Here is a 27717-nt window from a genome sequence, read left to right on the forward strand (position 1 = left end):
GTGTGTGCGCGCGCGCGTGTGCATGTGCACGTGTGTGTTCAGGGAGGTGGAAGGCCCTTAGTTCTACTGCGGACACCTCTCTTCAATCTCCATATGGTGGCACCCTTGGGGTTCTCCCTATGGTGGCACCTTTGGGGTTCTGTTGAAACCACTCAAGCAGGTCACCCCAAAGTGCCTTCCAGCCCCAGTGTTTGAGGAAGCTCTGATCTACACCAGGCCATGAAGGGGGGAGGACTCACTTTAGCTCTTTGGGGCCAAGACCTGGCCTTATATAGACTGGTGCAAGGTGGGGTGGTACTGGTCCAGCTCTGGGAACAACCTTGACCCTCTCTGGGCCTGAATCCCTCCATCTGTAAGATAGAGTGGGGGTTGAACTGGATGATCACACAAGACCTTCTACTTTAGAGAGTTGAGGAGGGTGGGGGTAGTCACAAGGCCTGGGTTGCTAGGGACATGAGCCAGCCTAGGTTGCTGGCAGTTACTGCAAGGGAGAGGTACCAGGCGTAAGAGAGACACAAGTCACCTTGGACCTCACAGGGGCTGTAAAAGGAGCACGAAGTCCAAAGGGAACAGAAGCCTCCTAGCTGGCCGTAAGTCCTAGGCTTTAAGGGCCATTGCCACTGCCCACTCCTGTCCCCATCCTTGACCATTCTCCCAAAGAAGCACATCAGGTTAACAATTGGGAGGAAACAGATTTCACAGACTCCTAGACTCATAGGCCCAAATTGTAACCATGTAGAAATATGAATTTTTGGAGTCACAGACCATATGAGGCACAGAATCTTAGAATAATAGAACACAAGTACTTGAGAATCTTTACTAGAAATACAAAATTTAGAACTTTATAATATTAGAATCCCAGACTCTGAGAGACAGCCTAGAATGACAGACATGGAGACTCCTGGGAAATTGGAACCGAGAGAAGGTGACAGAAGCCAGCAGTGCTCAGAGGCTGGGCAGGGACAGGGGATCTCGAAGGATGAGGCCTTTGTCAGCCCCTTGCCTAGACCCAAGGGTAGGCACTAAGAGGGACCTGAGGGTGTGGAGGGCAAAGGAGTGTTGCTGATTGAATGGGGTCCTAATGGGACCGGATGACCTGCTGGGGAGCCCCTGAGAGGCCATTTCTACTCCACAGGCTCTGGAGAGCCATCTGCCAGGAGTCCTGGGGCTTGACTTAGAGACTGTCTGGTTATAGACAGGGTGACTGTGGCTTGCAGAAAGGTAAGACCTGCCCTGGTTCACTTTGAGAAGGATGTCTGGTAGCCACCAGGAGGCCACAGACACATGGGCAGAATCAAAGGCAGGAAAGCAGAGCTTTTGCCCCTTCACGTCCGTGTAGCCTCCCCCACCTACCATCTTATAGTCTTCTCTGTGGAGACTGTTCATGCTCCCCTCCCTGTAGGCAGAGAACTCTAAGCACCGACCCTGGAGAAACCTGAGCTGTCAGTCCGTCTGTCTGAGTCTGGCCTTCCTTCATTACCTGAGAGCTTCTTGGGGCAGAGGCTGTGGACGGCACCCTTTTCTCCCACAGGGAAAGGGCTCATGTACTGCTCCAGAGATAGGGAGCCATTTAGAGAAGACGTCCTTGAATCTGGTAAACCCTTGTCCAATCTTCTGCCCGTTTTAGAGATAAGGAGACTGAGGTCAGAGACCTTCACCGGGTGACACAACCCTTATATTACATACCATCACACCACCTTTAAAAACTGCATTTACTATAGGAGGGTATTTAGGGGACCCCTGAGCCTGGGAGAAGATGCTTGAAGGGATGTGAGAAATAGCCTCCCTTCACTTTTCCCCCTGCCTGTTCCCGCTCTCTACAGAAGCTACACTTCCCATGTCTGCGGGCCTGGACTTTCTGGCTGCCAGTTCTGCCTAATTGGGCCCTTTCTCTTCGTCCATCTACCTCCTCTTCAGTGGCCTGAGTGGGCTGGGCCAGTCTGAGTAACTGCGAGCGGAGCTGGCCAAGGCAGCTTCAAGGAGGCGGGGGAACAATTCCTCCCACATCAATATTTATTGCCTGAGAGCTGCTGGAAGCAGATCATCATGTTCTCAGCCTTCGGTTCTTTTTTAAGAACCTCTCACCCCCTTCCTTCCTCACTCCCCATCCCCAATGTGCTGACAGAATGAATCCAGACAGCCAGACAGGTTCACAGCCGGGGAGCCAGGGTTTCAAAGCATCACAGAGATGCAGCTCTTAAAACCCAAATCCCTGCATCACAGCAGCTTCAACTCCAAAAACTGTGCCTTCTTAGACTTCGAGGCACACAGAATATTGCTCCAGGAATCCAACCTCAGTGTCTTCCATGACAGAACAGAATGGGGAAGTGACTGGCTCAAGGTCACACAACTGACACATGCCTCACCCTTGCTTCTCCCACAGATGCCACCCCGTGGCTCAAGTGGTTGTTCTCTGCTCAGATTCAAGGCCCAACTTGGAGACTGCCCATAACCAATAACCCAGGTTCTTCTCTTTCTCTATGACTACCCCTACTTCTAAGAACTCACCTCCAAGTTCTAGGAATCCTTACCTCGTTCAAATTCTGGCCTGAGCTAGGCAGAACCAGTAAGTGCCATCTGTGATTTCAAGCTGTCTTCTTCCCGTGAAACTGGTCCCTCTGCAGGGCCTGCCTTCTCCTGCCTCCAAGCCCAGCATCAGCCCAGCCCTGCACTATCCTGGATGTCCCATAGCAAAGCAGCATCGGGGCCCAAGCAGTCTCCCTCCTGGGAGGCTCCTGGACTCCTCCCTTTGGCCTGCCTCACTGCCAATGCACCGGTTCCCACCTGGACCGCAGCCATGGCTGCTGCATCAGTCTCCCCACCCCCAGCCACGTCCACACACTTCCTCTGTCCCTTTCTCAGCTTAGAACCTAGCGATAGAGCCACGGGACCCCTGTTTACCCTCCTTGCAGGGCTGCCTGCTGCTCTCGAAGCTGGCAGGCAAGGCCTTTCCTGTTCTGGCCCCTATTGGCTGTTCTAATATCAATTCTTGTTGGTGTCCCATGTATATACCCTCTGCTCCAGTGGTGGTGGTGATGGTGGTGCTGGTGGGGGCAGAGGGAGATGGGTCATGAGGGTCATAGAACAGCCAAGTTTGAGGTCAGACAGACTTGGGCTCAAATTCTAGCCTTTCTAGGTGAAGACATTTTCAGCCCTCTCTCCAAGGCCCAAACTTTCTTGCTCACATCACAGCAAGCATATTCAAATGCACCGACCTGCCTCATGAAATAGAATTATTCTTGTTGCAAAATATTCAACAGTCTTTTTTACAAATCATCTCTTTGAAATTAGAACTACTTAGCAACAAATAATTTGTGATTGTGATTTCTCCACAATTACTAATAAGAAATATATAAACATAAATAAGCAAATATATATATATGTGTGTGTGTGTGTGTATATATATATATATATATATATATATATATATATATTCCTGACACAGAGCTCCTAAAACTCTTGTAAATAAGAGTGCTTAGGAGAATCTTCTAATACTTAGTCTTTGACCCCAGTTCCTGACATGGAGCCCTAAGATCTGTATAATTTCCTAAGTGCTGGGAGCATCTATCACCAAGCTCCTAAATCCCTTGGAATTTCCTGGATGAGAGGAACATCTTTTGTTCTAATGAGATGACTCTCAGTGGGCTCCTGGATGGGAAGTGGTCACCAGAAAGACCAAACCACGATTATAAGCTTAGAACTTTCAGGCCCTCCACCCCCACCCCCAATTCTTCAGGGAGGGGAGAGGGGCTGGTAATGGAGTTAAGGACAATCGTGTCTATATGGAGAAAGCCCCCACAAAATCCTAATAGTATGGGGTTTGAAGTTGGTGAACACATCCACGTGCCAGGAGTGTGACACACCCCAACTCCACTAGGGACAGAAGCTCCTGCTTTGGGGACCCTCCCAGACCCTGCCCTATGTAATCTCATCTGTCTGTTCAGCAATGCCCTTTATCATATCCCTTGTTACAAAATTAGCTGGTAAATGTAAGTCCTTTCCTGAGTTCTGTGAGCTGTTAGTCTAGAAAATCATGGAATCCAAGAAGGGGGCTGTGGGAACCTGATTTGCAGCCAAGTAGGACAGAAGTTGTGGGTAACCAGGGGGTGAGCCTATTGTCTGCAGATGAAGTGGGACTTCAACTGTGAGTCTGAGCCCTAACCTGTGGGATCAGATGCTACCTCCAGGTAGACAGTGTCAGGGTTGAGTGGGACACCTTGTGGGTATCGCCGAGAATTGATCGGCATGAAGAACTCCACACATTTGGTCACAGAAACGTTGTGTGTGTAAGAACTTGGGAAACAAGAAAATCAAATGTACAGATTTTCAGAATGTCATGAAATGTGTGTGAGTATTAAAGAAAACCTGATCAAGCTGACATTACTTGTATATTGAACTTTTATGAAACGTTTCTATTTTGTCATTTTCTTTTGTACTTTGGAGCCAATGTGTTGTTTTTAGGGCCTCGTGTGTTGGTGAGTCTGTGGAAAACAGGGAGGCCCCCCGACCAGTCATCTGATCTGCGCAGTGGGTCTCTTCTGAGGAAAGACCACCTGCCCCACAGCCGAGCAGGGGTTTCAGTGAGATGTCCTCCAGCACCTCATGGCTTGTTACTTATCTATGAATCTCTGTCCCCACTAGGCCATGCCTATTTTAAGGGTAGAGGCCATGTGCTGAGCTCCAGTGTCGGCCTGACATCTGGCCTAGAGGAGGCACTCAATGTGTGTTTGTCCCCTCACTGCTTCTGAAAAGGCCAGATTCATTTCAACAGCTGAACTCTTTGACCTACTGTGTCCACACCTAGAATGCCCTTCTCTAGGCTCCCACTATCCTTCAAAGTCCAGCTCAATTTCCACCCCTTCAGAGAAGTCTTCTCAGACCCTCCCACCCATTCTCCCCTCCCCCTAGCTCTCAATATTGCTCCGGCACAGCACGGTTAGAACTCACAAAAACCATGAAGTGATGAGCAAAGAGGTGGAAAGTGTAGTGTTTAGAGACAGGGCATGGGATCAGAGAGGCTGGGGTTCTCGTCCCAGTGATGCCCTCAGTGGCCTTGTGGCCTTGGGAAGGTCATTTCCTCCTCTGGCCCCTAATCTCCTCAGCTGTGGAAGGGGCCGGACATACTCATTGCGTGGGGCTGTAGGCAGATGCTGTGGAGCCTGGACAGGAATGGATTTGCAAGTTGTGAAGTGCAGTGCCGGGGAGGGATGAAGTTTAAGGTTACAAAGGAGAACAAGTGGGTGGGGCTGGAGCCTGGACTAGGGTGGGGATGTGGAGGGGGCTTACTTTGCTGACAGGTGAGTCTGAGGCCGTCAAGACCTTTCGCCAAAAGCGAATTTCATGCTTCTCCTTGGGCATCTCCCTGGGGAAGAAGAAGTAGGGGACGGCAGCCAGGGCCACCGCACCAGCGGAGATGAGGAAGCCCAGCCACCAGGCACCCACCCATCGGGGGTCCTTTGAGGTCAGGCTGATACCACCTGAAAGAGAAGACCATAGTGATGTTAGGATCAGGATCCCACCATCGTGGGACTGGCTTCTGAGACGTGAGGTGACTTGGACCAAGAGTCAGGGGCCCTGGGCTTCAGTGGTGGCTTTGCCAGTTACATCGCATCTGACCTTGACCCTTCTTGGACCTCAGCTTTTTCAACTACCCAGGCATTGGGTGTAGTGGTCGATGTTATGGACTTTGGAAATGGACCGTTGAGTCTGAATTCCCATTACTAACATAACAACGTTGGGCAAATTACTTAACGTCTTTGTGCCTCAGTGTCTTCCTCTGTAAAATACAGACAGTAGTGGTACCTATATCACAGGTGATGAATCACAGAAACTGACTCATGTAAAGCATTTAGAATAGTGCCAGCACACAGTATGTACTGTATAGGAGTTTGCTCATCTTCCTCATCTTACTGTTACTGTTATGATTTATTATTATTATTATTATTATTATTATTATTATTAAGTTATGGTCAGGGCTACTCCTGTGCTTCTCAGCACAAGATTCTCATCAAAATCACCAGAGTGCTTGTCAAAAATACCCAAGACCAACTTAAAACTACCACGGGGTGGGGTGGGAAGGTGACCCAGGAGTCTTACCTTTAACAAGTTCCCCAGATGTAATCAGGACTAGACTATTCCAGATGTGCCTCCTGGCTGGAACGCCCACATCCCCCATCCAAGCCCAGACCTCAAGGCTGAGTCAGATACCTCCTCCTTCAATTGCTATAGCATCCGCAAACACTTTAAAAAGACACAGATGCATAATGAAACCAACCCCATGAGCGGGGCTGGTTCCCAGGTGATTGGTCCTGAGCTTACCTGGCCAGGGGCCAGAGTACACAACTGGCACTCAGCAAATGTATCTGTAAAGCTGGAAATGAAGTTGGTTTTTGCACTAAATCCCTCCTCCACCTATTATTTCCCCTGCTTCTGTGCCAGCCTGGCGAGCGTCAGCACACGTATCTCCCTGACTCCTCCGCTTCTCACACACCCAGCTGCGCCTGCAGCAGACACGCCGCGCCCACCCCTGAAATCCCCCATAGAGAAAGTGTAGGGAGGTCAGTCCACAGGAACACCACATCTGCCTGTGAAGGTGCCACATCTGCCAGGATGATGTCAACAGAGCCAGAAAACACACACCGCCCTTCCCCGGCACTGGGACGTGTCTGGGAAACCTAAGGACAATAACCAGAGCTCATGCTTGGCTCCTGGGCCCAGCTTTCTAGAAGAGAGGAAGGTGGGGCAGGGCTATTCCTAGCGAGACCTGTTCAGAGCTGCCCAGACCTGTCCTGGAGGCACCCTTGTGCAAAAACCAGAGAACAAGAAGCAGCATCTGCGTGTCCATCCATTCATACGTGTGTGACCTTGAGCTTTCTAGAGCTTGCTGAAAATCTCCAGGTGAGGGATGGGACTTCTGAGTAGCAGGAGGTAGAAGGCATACGTTGGGGCTTAGAGCTGCTTAGATGTGACAATCAGGCAGCTGAGATGCTGCAGTAGTAACCTGTTCTAAAAGGAATCTTCTATTCCCTGTAGGGTGCCAGAGCACGGGCACTGGCCTCTCCTGGCGCCTTCAGGCCAAGCTTCCATCCTACTCCTTGGCCCACCCCAGCTACTACCTGGAGTAGTGACTGAGGTTCCCTAAATGGTGCCCTCGGCACAGGTTCCCAGACCCTTAAGTGGTCAGAACTAGAAGGGTCCTTAGAGGTCAACCCAGTAAGTTTCCATCTGAGGTAGGCCCAAGGTAACTGAGTCCTGCTCCAGAACTTCTCTCCTGCGTGCTTCTCCATTCCCCTGTCTGATGGCGCTTTACAGCTTATCTTCAGCTTTCATTGGATTCTGATTGCAGCTCTGGGAGGTGGACAGGACAGAGAGTATCTCAAAGATGAACAAGCTGAGGCTCAGAGAGGTTAAGAGGCATGTCCAAGGTCAGTGGGGTTGCTGGGATTTGAACCTGAGTCCCCTGGCTCATTGTCTCTTATTAGACCAGCAATCCATAAGCTAGCTAGCATCTGTGTGCCCCCAGGGACAACTGTGCGCTCCTGAGGCTCACCTTCTGGCATCCGGTCGATGTCTACATAAAGGCGCAGCATGAGACCGCCCAGCCCATAGGCCATGCCTGGCCCCATCATGGTTACTGCAAACAGGATCCCTGCAACACAAAGGCTGGGTTAGTCTCCTCTGGCCCTGGCTTCCCTCAGCAGATCAGTGCCCACCCAGTCTCTAATAGGCAAGAGCAGTTGGTTAGGCCCAGGAAACTCTGGGTCTTCTCTGGACCTTTACTGGTCACATGGAGCAGAGGTCAGGGACTCATGCCCAGCCCCTATCTGGGCCTCTCATCCCCCTTCCTCTGAGCCTGGCCCTCCCTCAGACCCCGGTTCTCACCAAGGTAGAGGGGCGAATTGCTGTTGTGGGCAAAATCATCGATGTAGGAGATGCCGAAGGGCTGAATGGGCACACCGCCCACGCCGAGCAGGGTCTGTGCCGTGAACATTATCCCCACCACAGCCAAATGTTGGGTCTCCGTGTAGCTTGAGCAGCTGCTGTTGGAGGGAGCTGGGGTTGGGTCTGGGACCAAGGTTTCGGACTGGCACAGAGAAGCCTCAAAATCCTGTGGCATGTCCACTAAGAGATGATAAACAAATATTATGGCAATAGCTAAGACTTACAGAGCATGCACCAGATGCAAGGTAGCATTTTAAGTGATGTGTGTATAAATCATTTGACTCCCTCCCCCAACAAACCTAGAGGATGGTTGCCCTCATTACTCCCATTGTACAGATGAGGAAACTGATGCTCAGGCAGCAACTGGCAAAGGCAGAGCTGAGATTGGAACCCAGGAACCTCAACTTAGAGTCTATGTCCTAAAACAACCCTATGCCACCTTTTTGAGCAGAGGTATATAGAAATACCATGGCGACCATGGCTCTTGGGTAGGGAGGAGCTGTCAAAGGAAGTAGAATTTGAACAAGGCCAAGAAGAACAAACAAGATTTTCCAGAAAGAGAAGGTGGAAGGGGTGTTCCAGGGAGAGGTCACAGCATATGCAAACCCAGGGGCTTGAGAAATTCAGCATGGCTGGCTCACAGAGGGTGAGGGGCAAAGCCAGGGCTGAGGGCAGGGCTGGGCAGGGGAGGGATGCTGGGCCTGGACTGTGGAGGGCTCTAGTGCCCTTGGCCTTCATTTTGGGTGGGCTCAGTGTCAGCTCAGGACACAGATGCAGAGTTCAGTAAAGGGGAATTTCTTAATTTAGTACCAGACAGTTGTTCCCTGTAGCTCACCAATATTTGGTGAGCAAACTTAAAGAGACCCTCATGCTATTATTGTCCCAAATGTGGGTGTAGAAGTGGCTTTCTCTTTGTGGCAGGCCTAGACCTTTATAGAAGACAGGACTCTGAGAAAAAGCCACGTGAACCAGGGTCAAGGACCCTGACCTTCAACCAAGGTTACCTGGGTAGAAGACTGGGAGACTTTGACAAGAGCCCTCAGCCCATCTGGGCCTCAGTTTCCTCATCTGTCAAAGAGTCTCCTAGAATGGAAATTCTACAGAAACTCAGAAGCACAATAATTCGGTGGCTCAGGGACTCTAGGGCCAAGCTACCTGGACATGTCATGGCTCCACTAGCTGTGGGCCTTCGGGAAATCCCTGTCTCTGAACATTGGTTTCCTTACCTGTAAAACAGGCTACTGAGAGAATACCTGCTATAAGGCTGTAAATGTTAAGAGTGGTGAGTGGTGCCCGCACACAGCACCTACTAGCCATTAAATGTGATGATTGTCATAGAGCCCTGTCTTCTTTGGCCACCCCTAGTAACCCTAGTGCCTATCAGGGGCCTGGCACATAAGTATTAACAATAAATTAATTAATGTTGGGTGAAGAATGAGTGAATGAAATAGCCTGGAATACCAGAGCAGGATGGGGGCTCGGAGGTCACTGAGCCTAGTCTCTCATCGAAGACTGAGGCTCAGGCAGGAGAAGGCTTTACTCAGGGTTTCACAGGGCTCCTGTGGCAGAGGAGTGTTGTATGGCAGGGAGGATGAAGAAGAACGTGTATGACTCTGTACAAAAAAAGCTCTGTGAAAGTGGAAATTCTGGACACAGAAATTTTTTTTTTCAGCCTTCCAATTAAGCCTCTTGACCGCTTTCCACTCAGGCCTAGATAACAGCTCTGAGCTCTTCATGCACACTATCTACTTCTCTACTTCCCTTGCCATTGCCCTTGTGGTTCCTTCCACTCGAAATGCCCTCCTTCCCCCACACTACAGTCCACTCAGGGCTCTAGTGGCTCTCTCTGGCTGACTTCCAAGGAGTTGGACTCTTTCCTAGGGCTGGTGCTACAGAGTGGGAGCCCCAGGATGTGAGCTGATGAGAAGGCAGGGGAGGGAGGGACGGAGGAAGGATGCTCTTTGAGACACTCCTCCCCTGGAAGCCTTCCATGATGCTAGGCTGGGGCATGGGCTCCTTCAGTCCCTGTGCTTCCCTTCTCACGCAAGGGACACACTGTAGGGTTTTTCTTTGCCCGTCTCCTGTCCCAGACTGGGAGCCCCCTGGAGGCAATACTGAGTCCCCTGAGAGGGCCTGACACAAAGTCTGCAGCACGAAGGGTTTCTTGGGTGGACCACTGGATGGATGGGTGGATGGATGGATGGATGATGGATAGATGGATAGATGGAAGGGTGGATAGATGGGTGGGTAGTTAGATGGGTGAATGCATCGAAGGGTAGATAGATGGGTGAATGGATTGATAGGTAGATAGATGGGTGAATGGATCAATGGGTAGAGGGGTGAAGGGATCAATGGGTAAATACATGGGTGGATGGGAGAGAGAAGGAATAAAGCTCAGGCTTCTTAGGTTGTTCTCCAAGGGACGGGCATCTATCTGTCCAATAGGCCCTCAACAAAATCTCACTGGGCTAAACAGGGGCTTTACTACTCCTCTCTAAAATTCTTTCATTTTTTAATTTGTTCATTCACTCATTCATTCTTTCATTAACATCTTGGCTTCTTGTGAGGACTAAATAAATGCATGAATACACCTAAATACTCAGAACAGTGTCTGGTACACCATAAGTGGTATGTGACACCGTTATTACTATTTCACAATCCTTTCCCGAGGACTTACTACGTGCCAGGCCCCAATGGAGGCTGTGTTGTAATTCACCCCACCTCAAAAATACAGTGACATATAAGCAGGCCCTCACTAAGAGAGGATCAGAGGGTTTCAGCCCTCCGCCCCAAGACAACCCCACTCTCCAGGACTTCCAGAAGGACCCACCCGGACTGGGACTGAGGGAGTGGAGAGGAACAGAAAATGCCCGTTCTGACCAAAGGGCCTGGGGATGGGCCCTGGTGCATGGTAATGCGGCTCCTCACGTACGTCTCCAGCCCAGCCCTTCCTGGTCTTACCGGGGCTGGCATGGTCGTAGCGGTATGGCTCCGAGATGAAGTGTGGGAGACTCATGAGCAGGCCTGCCAGGGCCACAAGGACAGCCCCATAGCCGATCAGTCGGGGCCGGTGGACTCGGCTGCCAAAGTAGCTCACAAACACAATCAGGGCTGTGTTCCCCACCTGCCAAGGGATGAGGGGACCCATTCGAATGGAGCAGAGCTGCCACAGGCCAGCACCACCCTCACTTCTGTCACCAATCTGGGGTTCCCATCCGAATAAAGGACTAGCTGGCTGAATGGGAATCATCTGGGCCCCTCTTATGCAGATTCTGGGTCCCCCTAGGAGGGTCCCCACTGTCCCATTAGGGGAGAGAAATGAGGGCAGAGTGGACAAGGCTAGCAGTTCAATTTCATTCTGGAAAATGGGTTGGACCCCATGTTAGAACACGGAAGAGGGGGGACAGTTAAGGAAAGGGTTGTTAAGTTTCTGGGATATCACAATTGAGGCAAACAAATAAAATCTAAAGCCAGAGGACTAAGAATTTCTTGGAATTTCAAGCCTTAGAATAAAAAACTTAGGATGTGGGCACTGGAGGGGACTTGAGAGCTTGCAGCGATGGGGCAGGCTCTACGACCAGAAGCTGAAATGTGCTGCCCATTGCTTTTTGGCTATGACACTCGCCCTGAGCCCCAGGCTCCTCGCTGCTGGGGGGGGGGGGGGCGGTGAGGCAGTATCTGCAAGAGAGTTGGTAGGTGGACCAAGTCTGAGAAGGTAGCCACTCTCCATTTTATAGACAGGACACTGAGGCTCTGGGGGGTTGGGGGGGGTGGGGTGAGTGGTGGAGTGGCTTCCCTAAGGTCCCAGAGCTAGGTAGTGACCTTTCCTTCCCACCTCTGACATCTGGAGGTGGGGTCTGAGAGATATCTGAGGGTGCTGTGTAGTCGGCAGGCCTTGGGCTGAATGTGACACATCACCCCAGGGGGAGACAACTGCACAGAAATCTGCTGTGGGGAGGGGAGAAAGGGTACTGTGGACAGTGGCCCTTCTCTGAGATGGAAAACATCTGGTGGAAGGGGGGGGCTGGGGCACAGCTGGACCCTGATCTCTAAATCCCCCAAAGTAGCTTGTCCCCTCCTCATCGCTTGGCTGTCGGCCCCAGACTTGTGGATCTCTGGGCAACTCTGAGGAGACACTCATCCCATGGTATGGCTCCCTTCCCCCACCACCCACTGGTCCACAGTTCTGCCTTTGATCTAATTTAAATCTCTCCCTCTACTATTGAAGTGACTTCCTCTGAGTCCTTCCTGGGACAGGCAACAGCCAGGTGCCTGGAACGGTAAAGGAACCAAAGGGAGAGTGGGTGGACACGGGAATTCTGACTAGCTCTAAAATACCCCATACCCCCCGTTAGAGTGCCCCCGAGGGCAGGACTGCCAGTGCTCTGACGTTACAGGGAGGCAGAGGTCAGTTTCTCTACCGGAACATGAGGATGGAGCTGGCTGAGGAGAAAATCTTAGGGGAGGAAGCTGTAATGGGGTCGTCTGTGGGCACCAGGAGGGGAAGGGCCTATGTCAGAGTGGTGAGAGAGGAGGATGAGGAGGCCAGGTGAGAGTCGCCCTCAACGCCCACCCCTGTGACTGCTCCAGGGCCAGTACCTCATTGAAGGCAGCCAGCAGCCCTGAGGTCTGACTGGAGAGGCCGAAGCGCTTCTCCACTGTGGAGATGGAGCTCTTGAGGTAGCCGGAGATCATGAGCTGTGCCAGCTGCAGCAGGCTGTGGCACAGGACGAAGAACTGCCGGAGGGGCCAAGGCGGTGGCAGCCGGCGGGGCAGCAGGGAGACAGGTGGGGATGCAGTTAGAGAGGGTGGTGGTTGGGAGACAGAGACGGAGTTGGGGGAAGGGAGGAGCAAGGAATAAAGATGGGGAAATAGAGTCAGAGGAGATAGACACACAGGAGAGAGAGAGAGTAAGGGCGGGAGGTCCAAAAACAAGAGGGGCGAGAGAAAGAGAGAGAGAGTTATTGGAGTAGCCCATGGCTTCTCACACAGGCCTAAAAACTACACAAGCTGTCCTGGGTGCACCTCAGACCCACATGACTGAGAGTAGGGTCTTTGTGGGGCCAAGAATGATGGGAGTCACTCTGACCCTCAGAGCCCACCTGGGCTAGACTGGACCGTCCTCCCTATTCCACCACCCTGTCGCCTTTCTCCGGGAAGTTCTCCCGGATCCTTCCCTGCTCACTCCACCCGGTTCTCCCCTTAGAGCTCCTCTGGGAGACCATGTGCACACACCGAATCCCCAAACTGCCCACCCCACCCAACTCCACCCTAAACGTCTGGCCTCCCTCCTGGTGAACTGGCAGTATTCCCAGGAGAAGGAAAACTTGCTTCAAAGAAGGGTGTTTATTCCAGAGCTTAAAAACAGTCTCTCTGTTCCTGAGTCTTCGTTTCCTCTTGCACACAGCAAGGACAACATCCTTGCCACTCAGGGTGACTGTGAGGACTAAACAAGACGTCACTCGGCACAGGCCCCGGCACCCAGGGGTCACTTGCATTTTTAGGGATGCCCTTGGTGGAGCCAGAGCTCCCCGATATTCATACAGATAGAATCTCTGGGGTCCTTCTCTTTCCTTGCAGGGACATGGGGAGGCAAGGAGACTGGTGCCCCACTGCCTCCGGGGCAGCCCTTGTTCCTTCTCAGGAAGGAGGGAACACGTGCCCAAAACTAAGCTAAATGCTTTGGTAGATTGTCCCTTTGGTTCTCACAGCCACCCATTCTACAGACGAGGAAACTGAGACTCAGAGAAAAGCAGTAGCTTGCTTGGAGTTACACAGCCTTCTCTGGCAGGTCCGGACACCCCTGCTCCCGGCAGGCCCTGAGAGATACCTTGATGCTATAGAACACACTTCGTTGCAAGTCCTGAGAGTTTGGGCTGGCCTTGCCTTGAGGTATGTCTTCTGTGCTCATCATGGCCTTGGTGTCCTTGTCTGACATCCGGGGCTCCTCACCCACTGGACCTGTGGGACAGACATCCAGGAGGTGAGGGTAGAGATGGAATCCCAGAGGATGTCCCTGACTCAGGTCGCCCAAGGTATTCCAGGCGTTGGTGAGAATCTGAGAGTCTGAGCACCTTCAGCCTCCCTGAGTCCCAGTGATGGGAGGGCCCTTCCTAAGAGGGTATGTGCCCCACGTGCCCATGCTGGTCAGATCCTAACGGGAACCACCTATCTCACAGTGACTTCATTCCTTTCCCAGCATAAACCTTCCTTCTAGGGAGGCATTGCTGGCCACACTACATAAGTTTCAAGCAAGGTCTCCAGGAGTAAGAATGTGCAGACTTAGACCCCCTTGGGCCTGCAGCTGTGAGACATTGGTGCTCATAGAGGCTGAGTGGCTGTGGGTCTGTCTGGCTCGGTGTGGGATCACAGGTTCAGGGTCAGGTGCAGGGTCAAGGCTTGGTCCACAGTCAGGTAAAGGCTTTTCCTGGGAGTAGTTCAAAACAGTTACCAACACCCCCACAGGGCACCACCCTGCATGTAATCATAGAGCTAACTAGCCCAATCTCTAACTCATGAATCAAACCATATTGCTAGTTGGTGCAGAAATGGCCCTCAGAGGTCATCCCATTTAACTACCTCCCTCACCCTGGACAAACTGAATTCCCCAAGTGTTGTGATGACTCAGGAAGCAGAGCTATGGTTAGAACCTGGACCCTTGGCCCCATCAGGCATGTCTGGGTTTTTCCACGGAAACCGGTAACATGTCAGCATTTTACTCACTGCAGTGAGAGGAAAGCTGAACCCCCACAAGGGCATCTCCTGGGGCCTCCTGACGTTCTTTTGTTTTGTTTTTTAATTTTTTAATGTTTATTTATTTTTGAGAGAGAGAGAGTGCAAGCAGGGGAGGGGCAGAGAGAGGGAGACACAGAATCTGAAGCAGGCTCCAGGCTCTGAGCTGTCAGCACAGAGCCCAACGCAGGGCTCTGACCCACAAACCATGAGATCATGACCTGAGCCCAGGCGCCCCTCCTGATGTTTAATCTCGGTGAGGAGCTTGAAGTCCAGCCTTGGGAAACTCCATGCCTCCACCTAGATGGAAACCCCCACCACCTTGGCCTTCCTCCTTTCCTGGGGCCCCACTTCCTGCGGAAGCCTCCTCCATTGTTTCTTATGTTTCTCAACCTGGCAGGAGTTTCCCCTCATTCAACAAGCTCCTTCTAGAGTCTGGAAATGGACTCAGGACACCTCTGACCCAGGTAGGGGGGTAAGGACTCTCCATCTCTAGACCCAGAAGGCAGAATCAGGGAGGGGCTACAGAGGCCTGGAACCACCACAGCCAAGGGTTTGTGCTCCTCACACGAGGTACCTGAGAGCCTGAGGAATTTCTTTTTAATTGGGATATAACTCATATACCATAAAACTCACCCTTTTAAAGTACACAATTCAGTGCTTTTTGGTATATTCAAAAAGCTATACATCATCACCACTAATTCCAGAACGTTTTCATCATCCCAATAAAGAACCACATGCCTGTTAGAGTCCTGCCTCCCCTCCAGCTCCTGGCAACCACTAATCTATTTTCTGGCTCTCTGGGTTTGCCTATTCTGGATATTTCATATAAATTCATATACACAAAATAGTACAATATGTAATTATTTTGCGCCTCGCTGCTTTCACGTAGCGTAATGTGTAAGGTGCCTCCATGTTGTTGCACATACGAGTACCTCCTTTCTTTTTATGGCTGGACAACATTGTATTTTGTGGATGTGAATCGCATTTTGTTTATCCATTCATCTGTTGAAGGACATCTGGATTGTATCAGGTGTTGTGAACATTCGTATATCGTACACATTTTTGTGTCAACATGTGTTCTCAAGTTCCCTTGGGTATGTAGCCAGGAGCGGAATTCCTGGGTCATGTGACAACTCTGTTCAACTTTTTAAGAAACTACCAAACTGTTTTCCGAAGTGACTGCGCTGTTTTATACTCCCACCCTCAGCATAGGATGGTTCTAATTTCTCCACATCCTTGTTAAGACTTATTATCATGTCTCTTTGAGGATAGCCATCGTAGTGGGCATGAAGTGATATCTTGTATGGTTTTGATTAACATTTCCCTAATGACTAATGATGTTGAGTCTTTTCACTTACTTCTTGGCCATTTGTTTATCTTCTTTGGAGAAATGTCTATTCAGATAGCTTGAGGAATTTGAGGAAATGAAAGTGTGTGTGGCTGGGGAGGAGTCCCGATGGGGGATGTAAGTATTCAGAGGAAACAAGGAGATATTGAAACAAAAGTGACACCTGACTGGGAGGAGATAAGGGGCTGGCCCAGTGAAGTGGGGGTGGGATGGGCTCTGCGGAGGTCACTGAGGAGAAAAGGAGGTGAGGGGGCTCCAGGTGAACTTGCCCAGAGGAGGCTGATAGGACGTTTGCAAGCCCTGGTTCCACTCACCAGCATAGATGGTCACCTACTATAGCAGAGATTCTGGGCTACACACTTTACATGCAACTCAGCCTTCACATGCATGCAAACCTCTCCATAGCTCTGTGCCTTTGGTGCTCTCGTTATCTCTGTATCTGACGAGGACAGAGGCTCAGAAGTAGCTAGCTCTGCTGATTAATGTTGGTGCAGGGACTCAAGCCCAGGTGTTAACCTCAACATCACTCCATGTTCCTTGCACAGTATGGATGAGGGGGAGATGCTCTTCTCTGTCTGAGCCCAACCAAGCCTAACCAGGCCACCTGAAAGGGGCCAGTGCCCACCCAATAACATCAAAGGGTCAGGCCAACCAGATGATGAGGCTGGAGCTGAGTTGGGGGGCGGGCAGAAGTCGCTGACCAGGAGCCCCAGCTCTGAAAGAAGTCCAGGATATGGATGAGGGAGGGGGACAGAAGATCAGTGGACCAGCTTAGAATGTTCCACCTTCCTGTGGAAGTAGGTCTAGTAGAGGGAAGCTGTGGCCCCTGGAATCTGAAAGCAGCCACCAGTTAGTGCGCAGGGTGGTCAGTTGATCACTGAACACTGAACGGGGCTGGTCAGGCAGGTAGCCAGACCTCTCCAAGCTCTTCCTGTGGGCTGAGGCCTCTGAGTGAGCTGGCAGGAAACAGTCCAACTCTGTGAATAAGGACAAAGCTCCGCTCGACAGGAGGATCCTGAGACCAGGAAAGTAGGTCCTCCTCATGTGACATCTCTGAGGACCTTCCCATCCGGTGAAAACTTTGTCAGGGGTCATCCCTGACAGAAAAGCGGGCAGCTGTGGAGTTGAACCTGGGCTGGGACTGGGTATCCTGTGGGAATGAGGGGAGAGGCAGGAAGTCAGGCTCCAGGAAAAAATCGGAGTCTGTTTCTCTCCCAGGTGAGCAACCAGGTTTGGGGGCTTTAGGTAGGCCAGGTGGTTCCCAGGGCTGGAGCCCACGCCCCTAGAGTGGCAGGCAAGGGGTCTGTGTGTCTGTCAGTTGGTTACATGGCTGGCCACGCACAGGCCAACTCATGTCCATCAGCTGGTAAGTCATTGGTCTGGCTGTCTCTCAGAAGACTTGTCTGTTCAGACAAGCTAAACTAGCTAGCTAGCCAGTCAGACAGTCACCTTGAATGTCTGTCAGAGACCTTCAGTTCACTGAAGGATAAACTCTGAATGTCTGCAAGGCAGAGGCAGAGCCTCTGGGCTCTGGCCTGGGGTCTCTCTGCCCCCTCCATGACAAGAGTCAGTATTCTTCACACCAGCTGGATCCATGGTGATGGGGACGAAGGTTTCAGAGAGTAGCCTGACAGAGAGGACTACTTTTGTCTGCCTGTTCTTTGCTGGAAAGGCTCAAAGTCTGGCCTCCTCCAGCCACCTCCCAGCTGCAAAAAAGAAACTTCCAGGCAGGTGTGGGGCTGAGTGTAGGTTTCAAAGTCCTCAGACCTAGGCTCGAACCCCAGCTCTGCCACCGGCAGCTGTGTGAGCCTGGACATGCCCTTTCATCTCAGAGGAAACATCTGAGCAGTTTCCTCATCTAAGTGAGGCATCTAGGGGGGCTGGCTCAGGCCTGGGATACAGTAGGCCCCACTGAGGACGATTGCCCTCCCCTCTCCTTATAACCTTCAAGTGCTTCCGAGGCCACAAGGTCAAACTGAACCCATTCCCTTCCATGTGCACCTGACCCCTCCAAGTTAACACCTCCTTCTTCCATCCCTAGATTGTCTCTCCCTTTCATCCAGGCCCCAATTTACCACAAGACCTGAGGACCTGAACCCCTTCCCTCCATGCACACTCACTGGCTTTAGAAGCAATTGCCCAGGTTTCAATCCCCACTGGCTGCAATCCTGCTGTGTGGTTTTGGACCAGTGGCCCCTTTGCTTTCTCATCTGTGACAGGGCCTGTAATCCCTACATCCCAGTACACAAAGCACCCACCGACAATCAGATCCTTCCACCCCATGTTTAGCCTGGACACTGAAAGCCTGGAACCACATCTTATGGTCAGCACTAACTTGACCTTGCAATTCCACTGTCTTCATTAGCATTTTTTCTTCTTACTCTTCCCAGACTGACCAGCTCAAGCAAATGGCTTGATTGTTCATTACAGGAACTTCCTGAAAGACTGCTCGACTCTTCAAGGGAAACCATCAACAGAGTGTGTGCCTCTGATTCTTTGAATCTCTATGCACAAAATCCTTATCTTCTGTTTCCACCAACAAACTGTTGTATCGTGATTCTTACCCAATCCCAGTCAAGTCTCCCTCTTCCACCTCCCTCCCCATACTAAAGGACCTGCCTTAAAACAAACTTTCAATTCTCAACAAATATTGACCTTGCCTCCCCACTCTGAATCATGCCAAAGCTTTGAGAAGTGGTATTATCCCTTATCATGGTAAACTTGGTCTTACCAACAGGTTATGTCAGTAATATGTGGGGAGCCAGCATGGATACAATACATAGCAGATGTTCAGTAAATGTTGTTTTATTCCCCATCAGGCAGCCAGTCTTTCCGTTAGCTGTCTATCCTGACACAAACTCCCGACAGGCCTCCATACTTGCTTTGTGACTGCAAGGAACATTACCACATCTGGAACTTGAGAATTCAGAAAAAGTTCAACCCAGGAAGGCTGGAAAGTTGGGAGGCTGGGAGACTCAGCTCTCTGGCTCACCCTAATCCTCTATAAGAAGGGACTTAGAGGAGCTTGTCTGAGGGGCTATCACAGACCAAGCAATACTATGTGCTGTGCTTGGCTAGGCTGGGCTCCCTCACCAATCCTCCAGACAACCCTTTGAGACAGCTGTTGTAACCCCATGATATAGAGGAGGAAACTGAGGCACAGAGGGAAAGCAACTTACCCAGAGTCCTGGGGCTGGTAAATGGGAAAGCCTGGACCAGAACCTGGATCTATCTGACTCCTGGGCCCCCAACAGCAACCATAATGAGGGAAGGGGGACATGTGGGGATCTAAGTCCTATACTCTGGGTGACCTAAGTATGGTGGGAGTTCAGGACTCATCACCAAGGCCCAGAATTGAACTTTCAGGAGGGATCTGCTGAGAAATGTGACAGTTTCCACATCCTGAGAACTAAGTGGTGGGGGGGGGGGGGTCAGGGCAATGACTCTTTCTCTCAAGAAAGAGCCTGTCTCCAGCAGAGAGAGCAAGATCAAAGATCACTTAGACCCAGTATGGCCTTGGGCCAGCAAGTAGACTTCACTGAGCCTCTGCAAGATAGGAATACTAAACCTTGTCTCTGAAGCCTGTGTGAGGGTCACACAGGATAACACCCTTTGTCAATATCAGGATGTCCCACAAGTAGCAATTTCGTCAGCCTCTGCCCCAAACTCACTAGGGAATCTATTTCCAGGTGTGGTCACCAGGCCCCAGAATAACTCATACTCCTTCCTGTGGGAGACTCAGCCCTGGTGTCACTCTCTCACCTCCTTCTGATCCCTGAAGCAATACAGACCCCTCTGGATGCCTCCCTCTGCCATTTCTTGTCCTCTCCCCAACCCATCTCACCAGCTGCATTCAAACGTCTTTTTTTTTTTCCTAATAACTTCCCTGTGCAAGAGAACGAAAGTTCTCTCCTCCACATTCTTTGCCAAAGCCACCAAAGGAACTAGCAGAGATAGAGTATAGGGCAGAGGTTACAATGGGGAGGCCCTGGCCAAAGGCCCGTGTACAGTTGTGTGGGCTGTGCACCACAAAGTGAATGGTGCCCTCTGGAGTGGTGTGGCACATGGCAGTCCTGCCTGGGGGGGTACATCTGACTTCTAGACATTTTGGGGGGCTTGCACAATGCTTGCTTTCTCAGTGTTTTTCAGCTGGTTGCCAACATTTAAAAACAGGAAACTTGACATAAACTCCAGATATTTTTGCTTCTTTTTGAAAGATTAGCAGATCTGGCAATACTGGGCCCACATTCTCATATGCCAACACTCAGCTGGTCCAAGCTTCTGGGCCTGCATGTGGCAATTTGCCCCGTTGGAGTCTCTTTGGGGGGGGGGGGGTGCCTGTCTGGTCTGTTTGATGGACCCTCTTCACCTGCTTGTGACTTCACAGCAACACTGGGCCTGGGGAGTCCACTGGACAGGAAGCCAGGGCTAGGTTAACGCTTTGAGGAATGAGGAAACAGGACCAGAGAGCGCTATGATTTGCCCAGGGTCACCATATGGGAAGAACTGGTCTCTGCTGGTTCTAGAAGTCACAGTGAAGATTTATTCCACGCATCCTGACAGCAACCTGAGGCAGGCCTCTGGGGACCCAGAGGCCAGCAGCCCCAGTCCCTGTCCTCAGGGAGCTCCCAGTGTATGTAAGGGGGGGCTGGGGGGAGGCAGACATCTAACACAGAATCACAGTAAAATGTGCTCGCTGATGTGATACAAGGAGTTTCAAGCCTACAGAAACAGAGCAGAGGCCCCAGCCTAGACTGCAAGTTTCTGGAAAGCTTCCTAAAGGAAGAAACATCAGAGAAAAGGGCAGAAGTATCAAAGCACAAAGAATGCTCAGGGAACAAACAGTCTGACAAAGCTGGAGCCCCGGGGCCAAGGTTGAGGGGGTGAGACTAGAGCACTTTGAGGAGCCAGACTTGACAAGCCTTGAATGCCAGACTGTAGGGCTAGGCTTTGTTCTGAGCCCAAGGATGAGGTCTGATTTGGCCTCCTGGGAAGACCTCCATGTCTCTTCGGGGAAAGTGGAGAAGTCAGGCGGTGGGCAGGGATTAGGGCAAAGGCAGGGGTGGGGTCCAGAGCAGCAAGGGACTCTGGGGCCTGGGTCAGGTAGTGGCAGTGGGAATGGAGAGTAACAAGCCAAGGTACCACAGTGGGAAGTAGGATGGGCAGGACTTCATGGAAAATCAGCTATGGGGGTTGCAGGAGGCTGAGGAATCCTGGGGACAGGGGTGGAGTGGGGAGAGGTGCAGCTCTGCATCTGGACATGCCAACATTGAAGGCCAGGATTATAGGGTGGTACTGAGTGGTGAGCTCAGCCTTGGCCATGGTGAGCTTGGGGTGGCCACGGGGCACCAAGGGAGAAATGCCTAGGAGGCCACGGGCTCCAGGAGAGCCCATGAAGGGATATGGGCTGGAGCCAGATCTCTGGCTGTCTGGAGACATGAGTGGAGAGAAGGTAACAGAAACCACAAGTGGGCAACTTGCCCAGTAAGAGTGAGACGCCTCTGCCATGTGCCCCATCTGAAGAGAACAGAGCGAAAGAGAAACCCGCCCTGGAACTGTGGTCAGATGCCAAGGTCAGGGGAGGGGACAGTGTTCCAAAGGCGCCAAGATGTTTTTGGAAAATCCACCAGCCTCCAGCACTAATGCACACACAGCCCCCACAGCCCAAGCCTGGGAAGGGAAATATCCCCTGCAGCAAGTATTGGGCAATCTGTCCCTCATAACAATGGGAGACAGCTCTCTCTGGAAGTGCTGGGGTAGAAGGAGGCCAGTGTGGCCAACCCCTGCATCGAGCCCTTCTTACCTCCTTGCTTTGTATTCCCTCGGCTTGCTGGTCCTTCTTGTCTAGCTCCTGCAGCCCATACCAGCTGTCTTTCCTTCCATAAAACCCCTTCCTGGGCCAGTTCCCTAAGCCCTTGCTCTGGGCCACAGGGCTGGTCAGTCTCCTGCACTACTTATGTCCCCCTGATTAAGCAGTGAACTCCCTAGGGCAGAGCCTGTCCCATCCTGTGTCCCGAGGGATCATGTCAAGTGCCTGCTGAAACCCTCTGGGTCAGAAGACTTTGGATTCAAATATTTGCTTTGCTACATTGTAGCTATGTGACCTAGGGCAGTTTATGTAACCCCTGTAAGCTTCATTTTCCTTCTCTGGAAGCGAGAGAAGAGTGCCCGTCTCGTGGCGTATTTGTAGGATTGAAGGAAGATGCTGTGCCGGGTACACTGCAGTCCTCAACAACAGTTAGCCCCCTCCTCCTTTCCCACCCCATCCGCAACATGTGAGTACGGACACCTCAGCCTCAAGAGGCTAAGGCCCCCAGGAACTGTTCCCGCTTCATCTACCCACCCCTAGCGAACATTATTCTCTGGCCCCGTAGATGCTTGCCCTTCCCCAAATTCATCCTGTTCTTTTCACCCCTCAGCCTTTGCAGGTACTGTACCCTCAGCCTGGAGTGTCCTTCCTCCCCAGCAAACCACTTCTTATCTTTCAAGACCTGGCTCAGCTTAAAAACATGGTTGTTGAATTCAGCTAAGCTGGGTGAGGGCGAAGGGAAGGCCAGGGCCTGGAGAGGAGGGGCCCAGGTTAGGGTGGGGGTGGAGTGGGCCCCCTTAGTGCTCCAGTTCCCAGCATGGCCTGGTGGGCTCCTGGAGGAGGAAGAGTCAAAGCCACGAAGGGCTTGGCTGCCATCTTTGGAAAATTCCTGCTAGCAGGACTTTGGGTGGTCTGTTGGGAGGACAATAGCATGCTTGAGGTCCAGCTACTGCAAGCCTTCCAGCTGTTGCTTCTTGAAGGAGATCCGTGCAGGGTGGGGGAGGAGGCCAAGCACTTTCTGGTGGTTTCCAAGCTGGGTCAGGCACTCTGTGCTGGGACTTTCTGTTTCCAGTTCTGGCCCTGGCTATCCTATCTGAACCCAAGATGACCTTAAAAATAATGAGGAGGGCCTGGGGGGAGGGCGAGCCTTGAGCCCACAGGGAATTCAGGTCAGTCTCCTTCAGCTTAAAACACTGAGCATGAGGCTCAGAGACAGGTAGCCACTGACTTTGGCCATGCTCGGTCCCCCAACCATGAGTCCCAGCTCATTTCTCCATGCTTACATTTACTCCTTGGAGCCCTATCATACCCAACCTCACTCCATATCATGAGTCTCCTGTCCTCAAGGAGAGTAGGCTTTCACAACAGGTTGGAGGGAAGGAAGGAATGTCATGGGGGGAGGCATGGAGTGAAGGAGGACAGTCTATGTACCGTGACTTTCCCAATGCCCCGCCTCTGCCCAGCCTGTGCTCAGATCTGGGCCCTCAAGAAGGGAATCAAATGTGGCCCCACCTCCAGGGAGCCCCCAGTCTGGTGAGACTGACATTGTTCTCCATTGTTTCAAGCATTAGTGCTTAGGGCTCTGGGCTGTAGCAAATGAGGGGTGGCTGGAACCAAGTTTATGTCTTTACTTCTTCTTGACCCCCAGGGTACAGCTGAAGTTCAAGTTGGCACCCTGGAAATAGCCAGGCTCCCTTAACACTGATGGGGAGATCTCTTCCCCTACAGAGAGGCCCTTGCTGCACTGCTCCTTGCAGACACAGAAGATTGAGCTTCTCAGTACAGGAAGAGACCAAACGACCACCTTGGCCAACCCCCTCCATCTACTGCACAGAGACAGTGGGTCTCAGAAAGCAGACTGGGCATTGAATGCTTGGCACCCAATTGTAGGCTCTAGGCTAGCTTGACATCTGGTTCACAGCTGCCTGAGATCTGGCCCAGTAGGCAAGGCCTAGCCTGGGATGAAATAATCATCCCCAAACCTGCCTACTCCCCAGTCACTAGCACAGAGAATAGTTTGCTTTGTCTGGAACCAGTGGAGAAATGCCCAAATGGGTGGAGTCTCACTAGTGTGGGGTCTGTGGAAGGGAGGTGGGAGCCCTGAGGGTAATGGCAGAGAAAGGAAAGAGCTTTGGCATCAAGACAACCTGGGTTCTGGCCCCCACTCTGCTGCTCCTTTGGTGGGTGACCTTGGGTGAGTCACTTGCCCTCTCTGAGCATCTGTTTCCTCAACTATCAGAAAGGTTGAGAGATTGTCACTTCATTCTCATAAAGCCAGTGATACAGAGTTCAAATTTTAACCCAGGACTGCTGGTTCTTTCCCTTGCCCTACCTGTCTGCCCTAGATTGGCTCACTCTGAACCCAGGGGGGTTCAAAAGCAACAGAAACAATATTAGGAACAAGAAAAGATGAACCTCAAAAAAGAAAAGTGAAACAGCATAGATGAGAAAGGTTACTTCCAGCTGGGAGAATTGGTCTGGAAGGCTTCCTGGAGGAGTTGGCATTTGGAGAGTTGGCAAATTTGAAGGAGGAAAATAGCAAATTTCACCAGAATGGGTGAAGAAAAATGGACAAATACCTTCCTGGTGGAGGTAAAAGCTGAGCAAAGGGGCAGAAGTAGGAAAGTGGCTTCTCTGAAACCACAAAATGGGAATGGCCTTGGAAGATCATTTTCTCCAACTCCTCCCCCACAGATGGGGAAGCTCTGCGTGTTGCCTAAGGACATGTGGTGAGTTGGTGGTGGGGCTAGGCCAAGAGCCAGATCTGACCCTGACTGCTCTTTGTGTGTCAGCCCCTGGCTGGTAGAGCTGCCTCCCTCCCTCAGGAAAGCTGGTCCCCGCTCTTTTCCCAGGATCCAGGCTTTGTACCCAGCCCCACCTGAATTCCCACATCCCTCAGAGTGCCCTCAGACCAGAAAGAGAGCATGGAGGAAGACTAGCCTCTCAGCTTAAGTTAGAGCTCAGGAAGCAAGACTTTTGGTGGCCCAGTGGGTAGATGCTGGGGTCAGCCTCCTGCTGTATGTGTGGGATGTGGGGGCAGCTAGAGAATATTCCAGAACTGAGCCCTGCAGGGGTCAGAATAACAGTGGGGCAGGGGGCAAGCACAGTACAGCCAAAGTCTCTAGTTTCTTCCCATACCTATAAGATCACCAACCCTCCCATCCTGCCATGAGCCAAGGCTGAGGGGGAATTTGGTTTGTCAGTGACCCATCTCCAAACCAATCCGTCCAACTCTGATCTCACTGTCATCTCTCCTGTGAGGTCCCTAGAGGAAGCATCCATCCCACCCTTCCTGCCATGCCATGGTCCCCAGGTGCGTCAGCTTGCCCACGAAGCCCTTACTATCGCGTGCACGAGACAGGGAGCAAGTTCAGTCTTGCCTGAGTGGGGGTGAGGCTAACACAGCTGGAGGAGGACAGACAGCTAGAAAGAGGCCAGAAGTGATCACCACAGGGCAGCCAGCCCGGAGGGCCACCCCGTCTGAAGAACCCTTTGTTTCCTCCTCCTCCTTTGCCTGCCCAAGAAATGCTCAACTGGGTGCTCTGTTCACAGAACCGCCACCGTCTCCACGTGGTGCTTCAGTCACACTCCAGGCTTGGCTCTGCAGGTCTCTCTCTGAACCTGTTTCTCTTCTCTGCTGATCTTTCAGATTCTTCGTGGCAGGTCTCCTGTCTCTCTCCTGTCTCTGTCTCTGGTTCTCTCTCCCACATGATCTCTGCTTCTCTTCATTTCTCCCTGTCTCTTCTGCAGCCAGCTCTCTGGGGCTGACCTCCCTCCCTTTCCCTGCATGCTCCTGCAGACACCTGCTGGTCTTTGTCTTCTCCTCTGTCCTGTCGCCCTTCTGTCCCAGCCTTTGTCTGACTGCATATCTCTGGACTTGCTCTGTCTCTGACTACACTTTTATCTGTGTTTTTCTCTGCTTTGTCTGTATCTCTGCCTACTTCAGAGGGAGAACAGGGCTCAGCTCGGTGAGGGGCTCAGTGGCCTGAATTTGCACCGCCCTTTCAACATCCTTGTGTCATCAGGGAGCATAGGCTGGGTTCCCTGCCTCCAGCTGAGCAAACAGTATCCCTTCCTGCCCCTTTGGTTATTCACTCATTCATTCAGTACACCTTCACTATATCTCCTTATGTCTGGCTCTGCATGGGGAACGCCAAGCCCCCCACCCCACCTGACTTCACCCCAGTTTACCCATTTTGGCTCTACAACCTTCTCACCCTCCACACTGGGAACATAGCCCCCAGACTCCCTCCCAATGCCCCTTCCTTACGTCATCTAGACTTACCTATCCTGGGTCCCATGATTTTTGGGGTGCAGTGAATTCCAGCCCGTATTTCAATTTCAAGAGTGGAGCTGAGCAGGAAAGAGGGAGTGAGACCTTATCGGGAGGCCCCTGGAGACAGCAGTCGCGAGCCACTTCTAGAAGGGAGGCGCTAATGTGGAGACTCCAGGCACCAGGCTGATGCCGCCTGGGCCACACTGGACCGCAGCCACCTCTTCCAAGATGGGTTAGGAATTCCTGCAAAACTTGACCCCACTCTCCAAGTGCCTGCCTCATGCAGCCACTTGTTCCTTCTGTCTCTGTCTCTCTGAATTCCTCTGATTCCTGGCTGGGACAGCCCAGGGCCAGAGTTCTGTGGGAGGCTGGGTTTGTTTAGATCCAGCCCTATTGATGGGAGGAGGCTGCTGTGTCGCCTCCCCTCAGTCTCATGCCTCAGCATTCCCCTGGATATTTTCACTTCCTCTGTTAGCAGGAGAGAGATGGCAGGGAGAGGGAATTTCAATGATCCCCATGCCCTGGGATCATTCAGTCCCGATTCTCCAGTCTCTTCTTATACTCCCATTCTCAGTCTGTCCCTGACCAAGCTCTTGTCCCCCGCTCACAGAAATTTTGTCACCCTCCATGAGCCCCATCTAGAGCCCTTGTTCCCCTCCACTGTCCCCCTTCCTGGAATCCCTGTCTCCTGCAAGATCTCATCCCCTCTCACCAAACCCCCATCTCCTCTCTGAGCTCTGAGGATCCAGAGCCAAGAGGAAGTCCATTCACCAGGAATCACAATGGCTAGCCCGCCTTGGGGAACTCATGGTAGCAGCTCCATAAAGTACAGGCATCTTGGAGGGGGTTGGGGAGCAGAAGGGTAAATATGACATTTCCAGAGTTTTCTGGACTGAAGGCTGAAGATGGAGACCTTGGAGCCAGACAGACCTGGGCCTCTTTCTCAGTCCTGTCATTCACTGGCCGTGTGGCCTCAGGCAGGTTTCTGCACCTCTCTGAGTGTCATTTCCCTCATCCATAAAGAAGGGACAGCTGGCCCCTCACTTGTAGGGGCTGTGCAAGTTCAGTGAGTGAGAAAAAAAAAAGACCTGAAGGTCTGGAGCTCAGAGAAGGAAGCCAGGGCTCAGAACAGGACAGCAAGAGAAAACATACCTGTTTGCCTTTTCCAGCTAGTTCAGCATTCTCACACATGAGACCCCATTAGGTCCTCCTATTGGCCTCATAGGCCAAGCATTTATTCTCCCATTTTACAGATGAGGCATTGAGTCTCAGCAACTGCCCAGATACCACCCAGCTAGTAGGTGGTAGGGCCATGCATTGAAACAGGCTTTTTCCTCTACCCAGGCAGAATTTTCTGAGGAAGACCTCTGGGTTTCCCCAAATCCAAGATACAGAAGTGAACTTGAACCAATTCCAGGAATAGGGTCTTTGCATGAAATGGGGACGTAGGTTTGGAATCCAAGTTTTAGGGTGCAATGATAGAGAAATAGACATCAGTCCCACTTGGCTCCGGGGGCTATATGAAGGCGCTAGTGGGAAGTGGGGAGTATTTGAAATAATCAATGTGCATCCTGACACAGAGTGGCACTCAATAGGTACTTGTGGCAT

General features: G+C 51.7%; 1 protein-coding gene across 1 annotated transcript in view; it reads right to left on the reverse strand.

Moving 5' to 3' along the window:
* Positions 1 to 26449, reverse strand: part of SLCO2B1 (solute carrier organic anion transporter family member 2B1) — a 46823-nt gene extending 20374 nt beyond the window's left edge. Inside the window, 7 exon segments of the mRNA XM_030332790.1 lie at positions 5287 to 5477; positions 7550 to 7648; positions 7882 to 8121; positions 10903 to 11065; positions 12541 to 12678; positions 13772 to 13902; positions 26119 to 26449. Coding sequence (XP_030188650.1) covers positions 5287 to 5477; positions 7550 to 7648; positions 7882 to 8121; positions 10903 to 11065; positions 12541 to 12678; positions 13772 to 13902; positions 26119 to 26134 — 978 coding nt within the window. The 5' untranslated portion in view covers positions 26135 to 26449.
* Positions 26450 to 27717: the final 1268 nt, after the last annotated feature.

This window comes from Lynx canadensis, chromosome D1, assembly GCF_007474595.2.
Source record: "Lynx canadensis isolate LIC74 chromosome D1, mLynCan4.pri.v2, whole genome shotgun sequence".
In the NCBI taxonomy this organism is placed as follows: Eukaryota; Metazoa; Chordata; class Mammalia; order Carnivora; family Felidae; genus Lynx; species Lynx canadensis.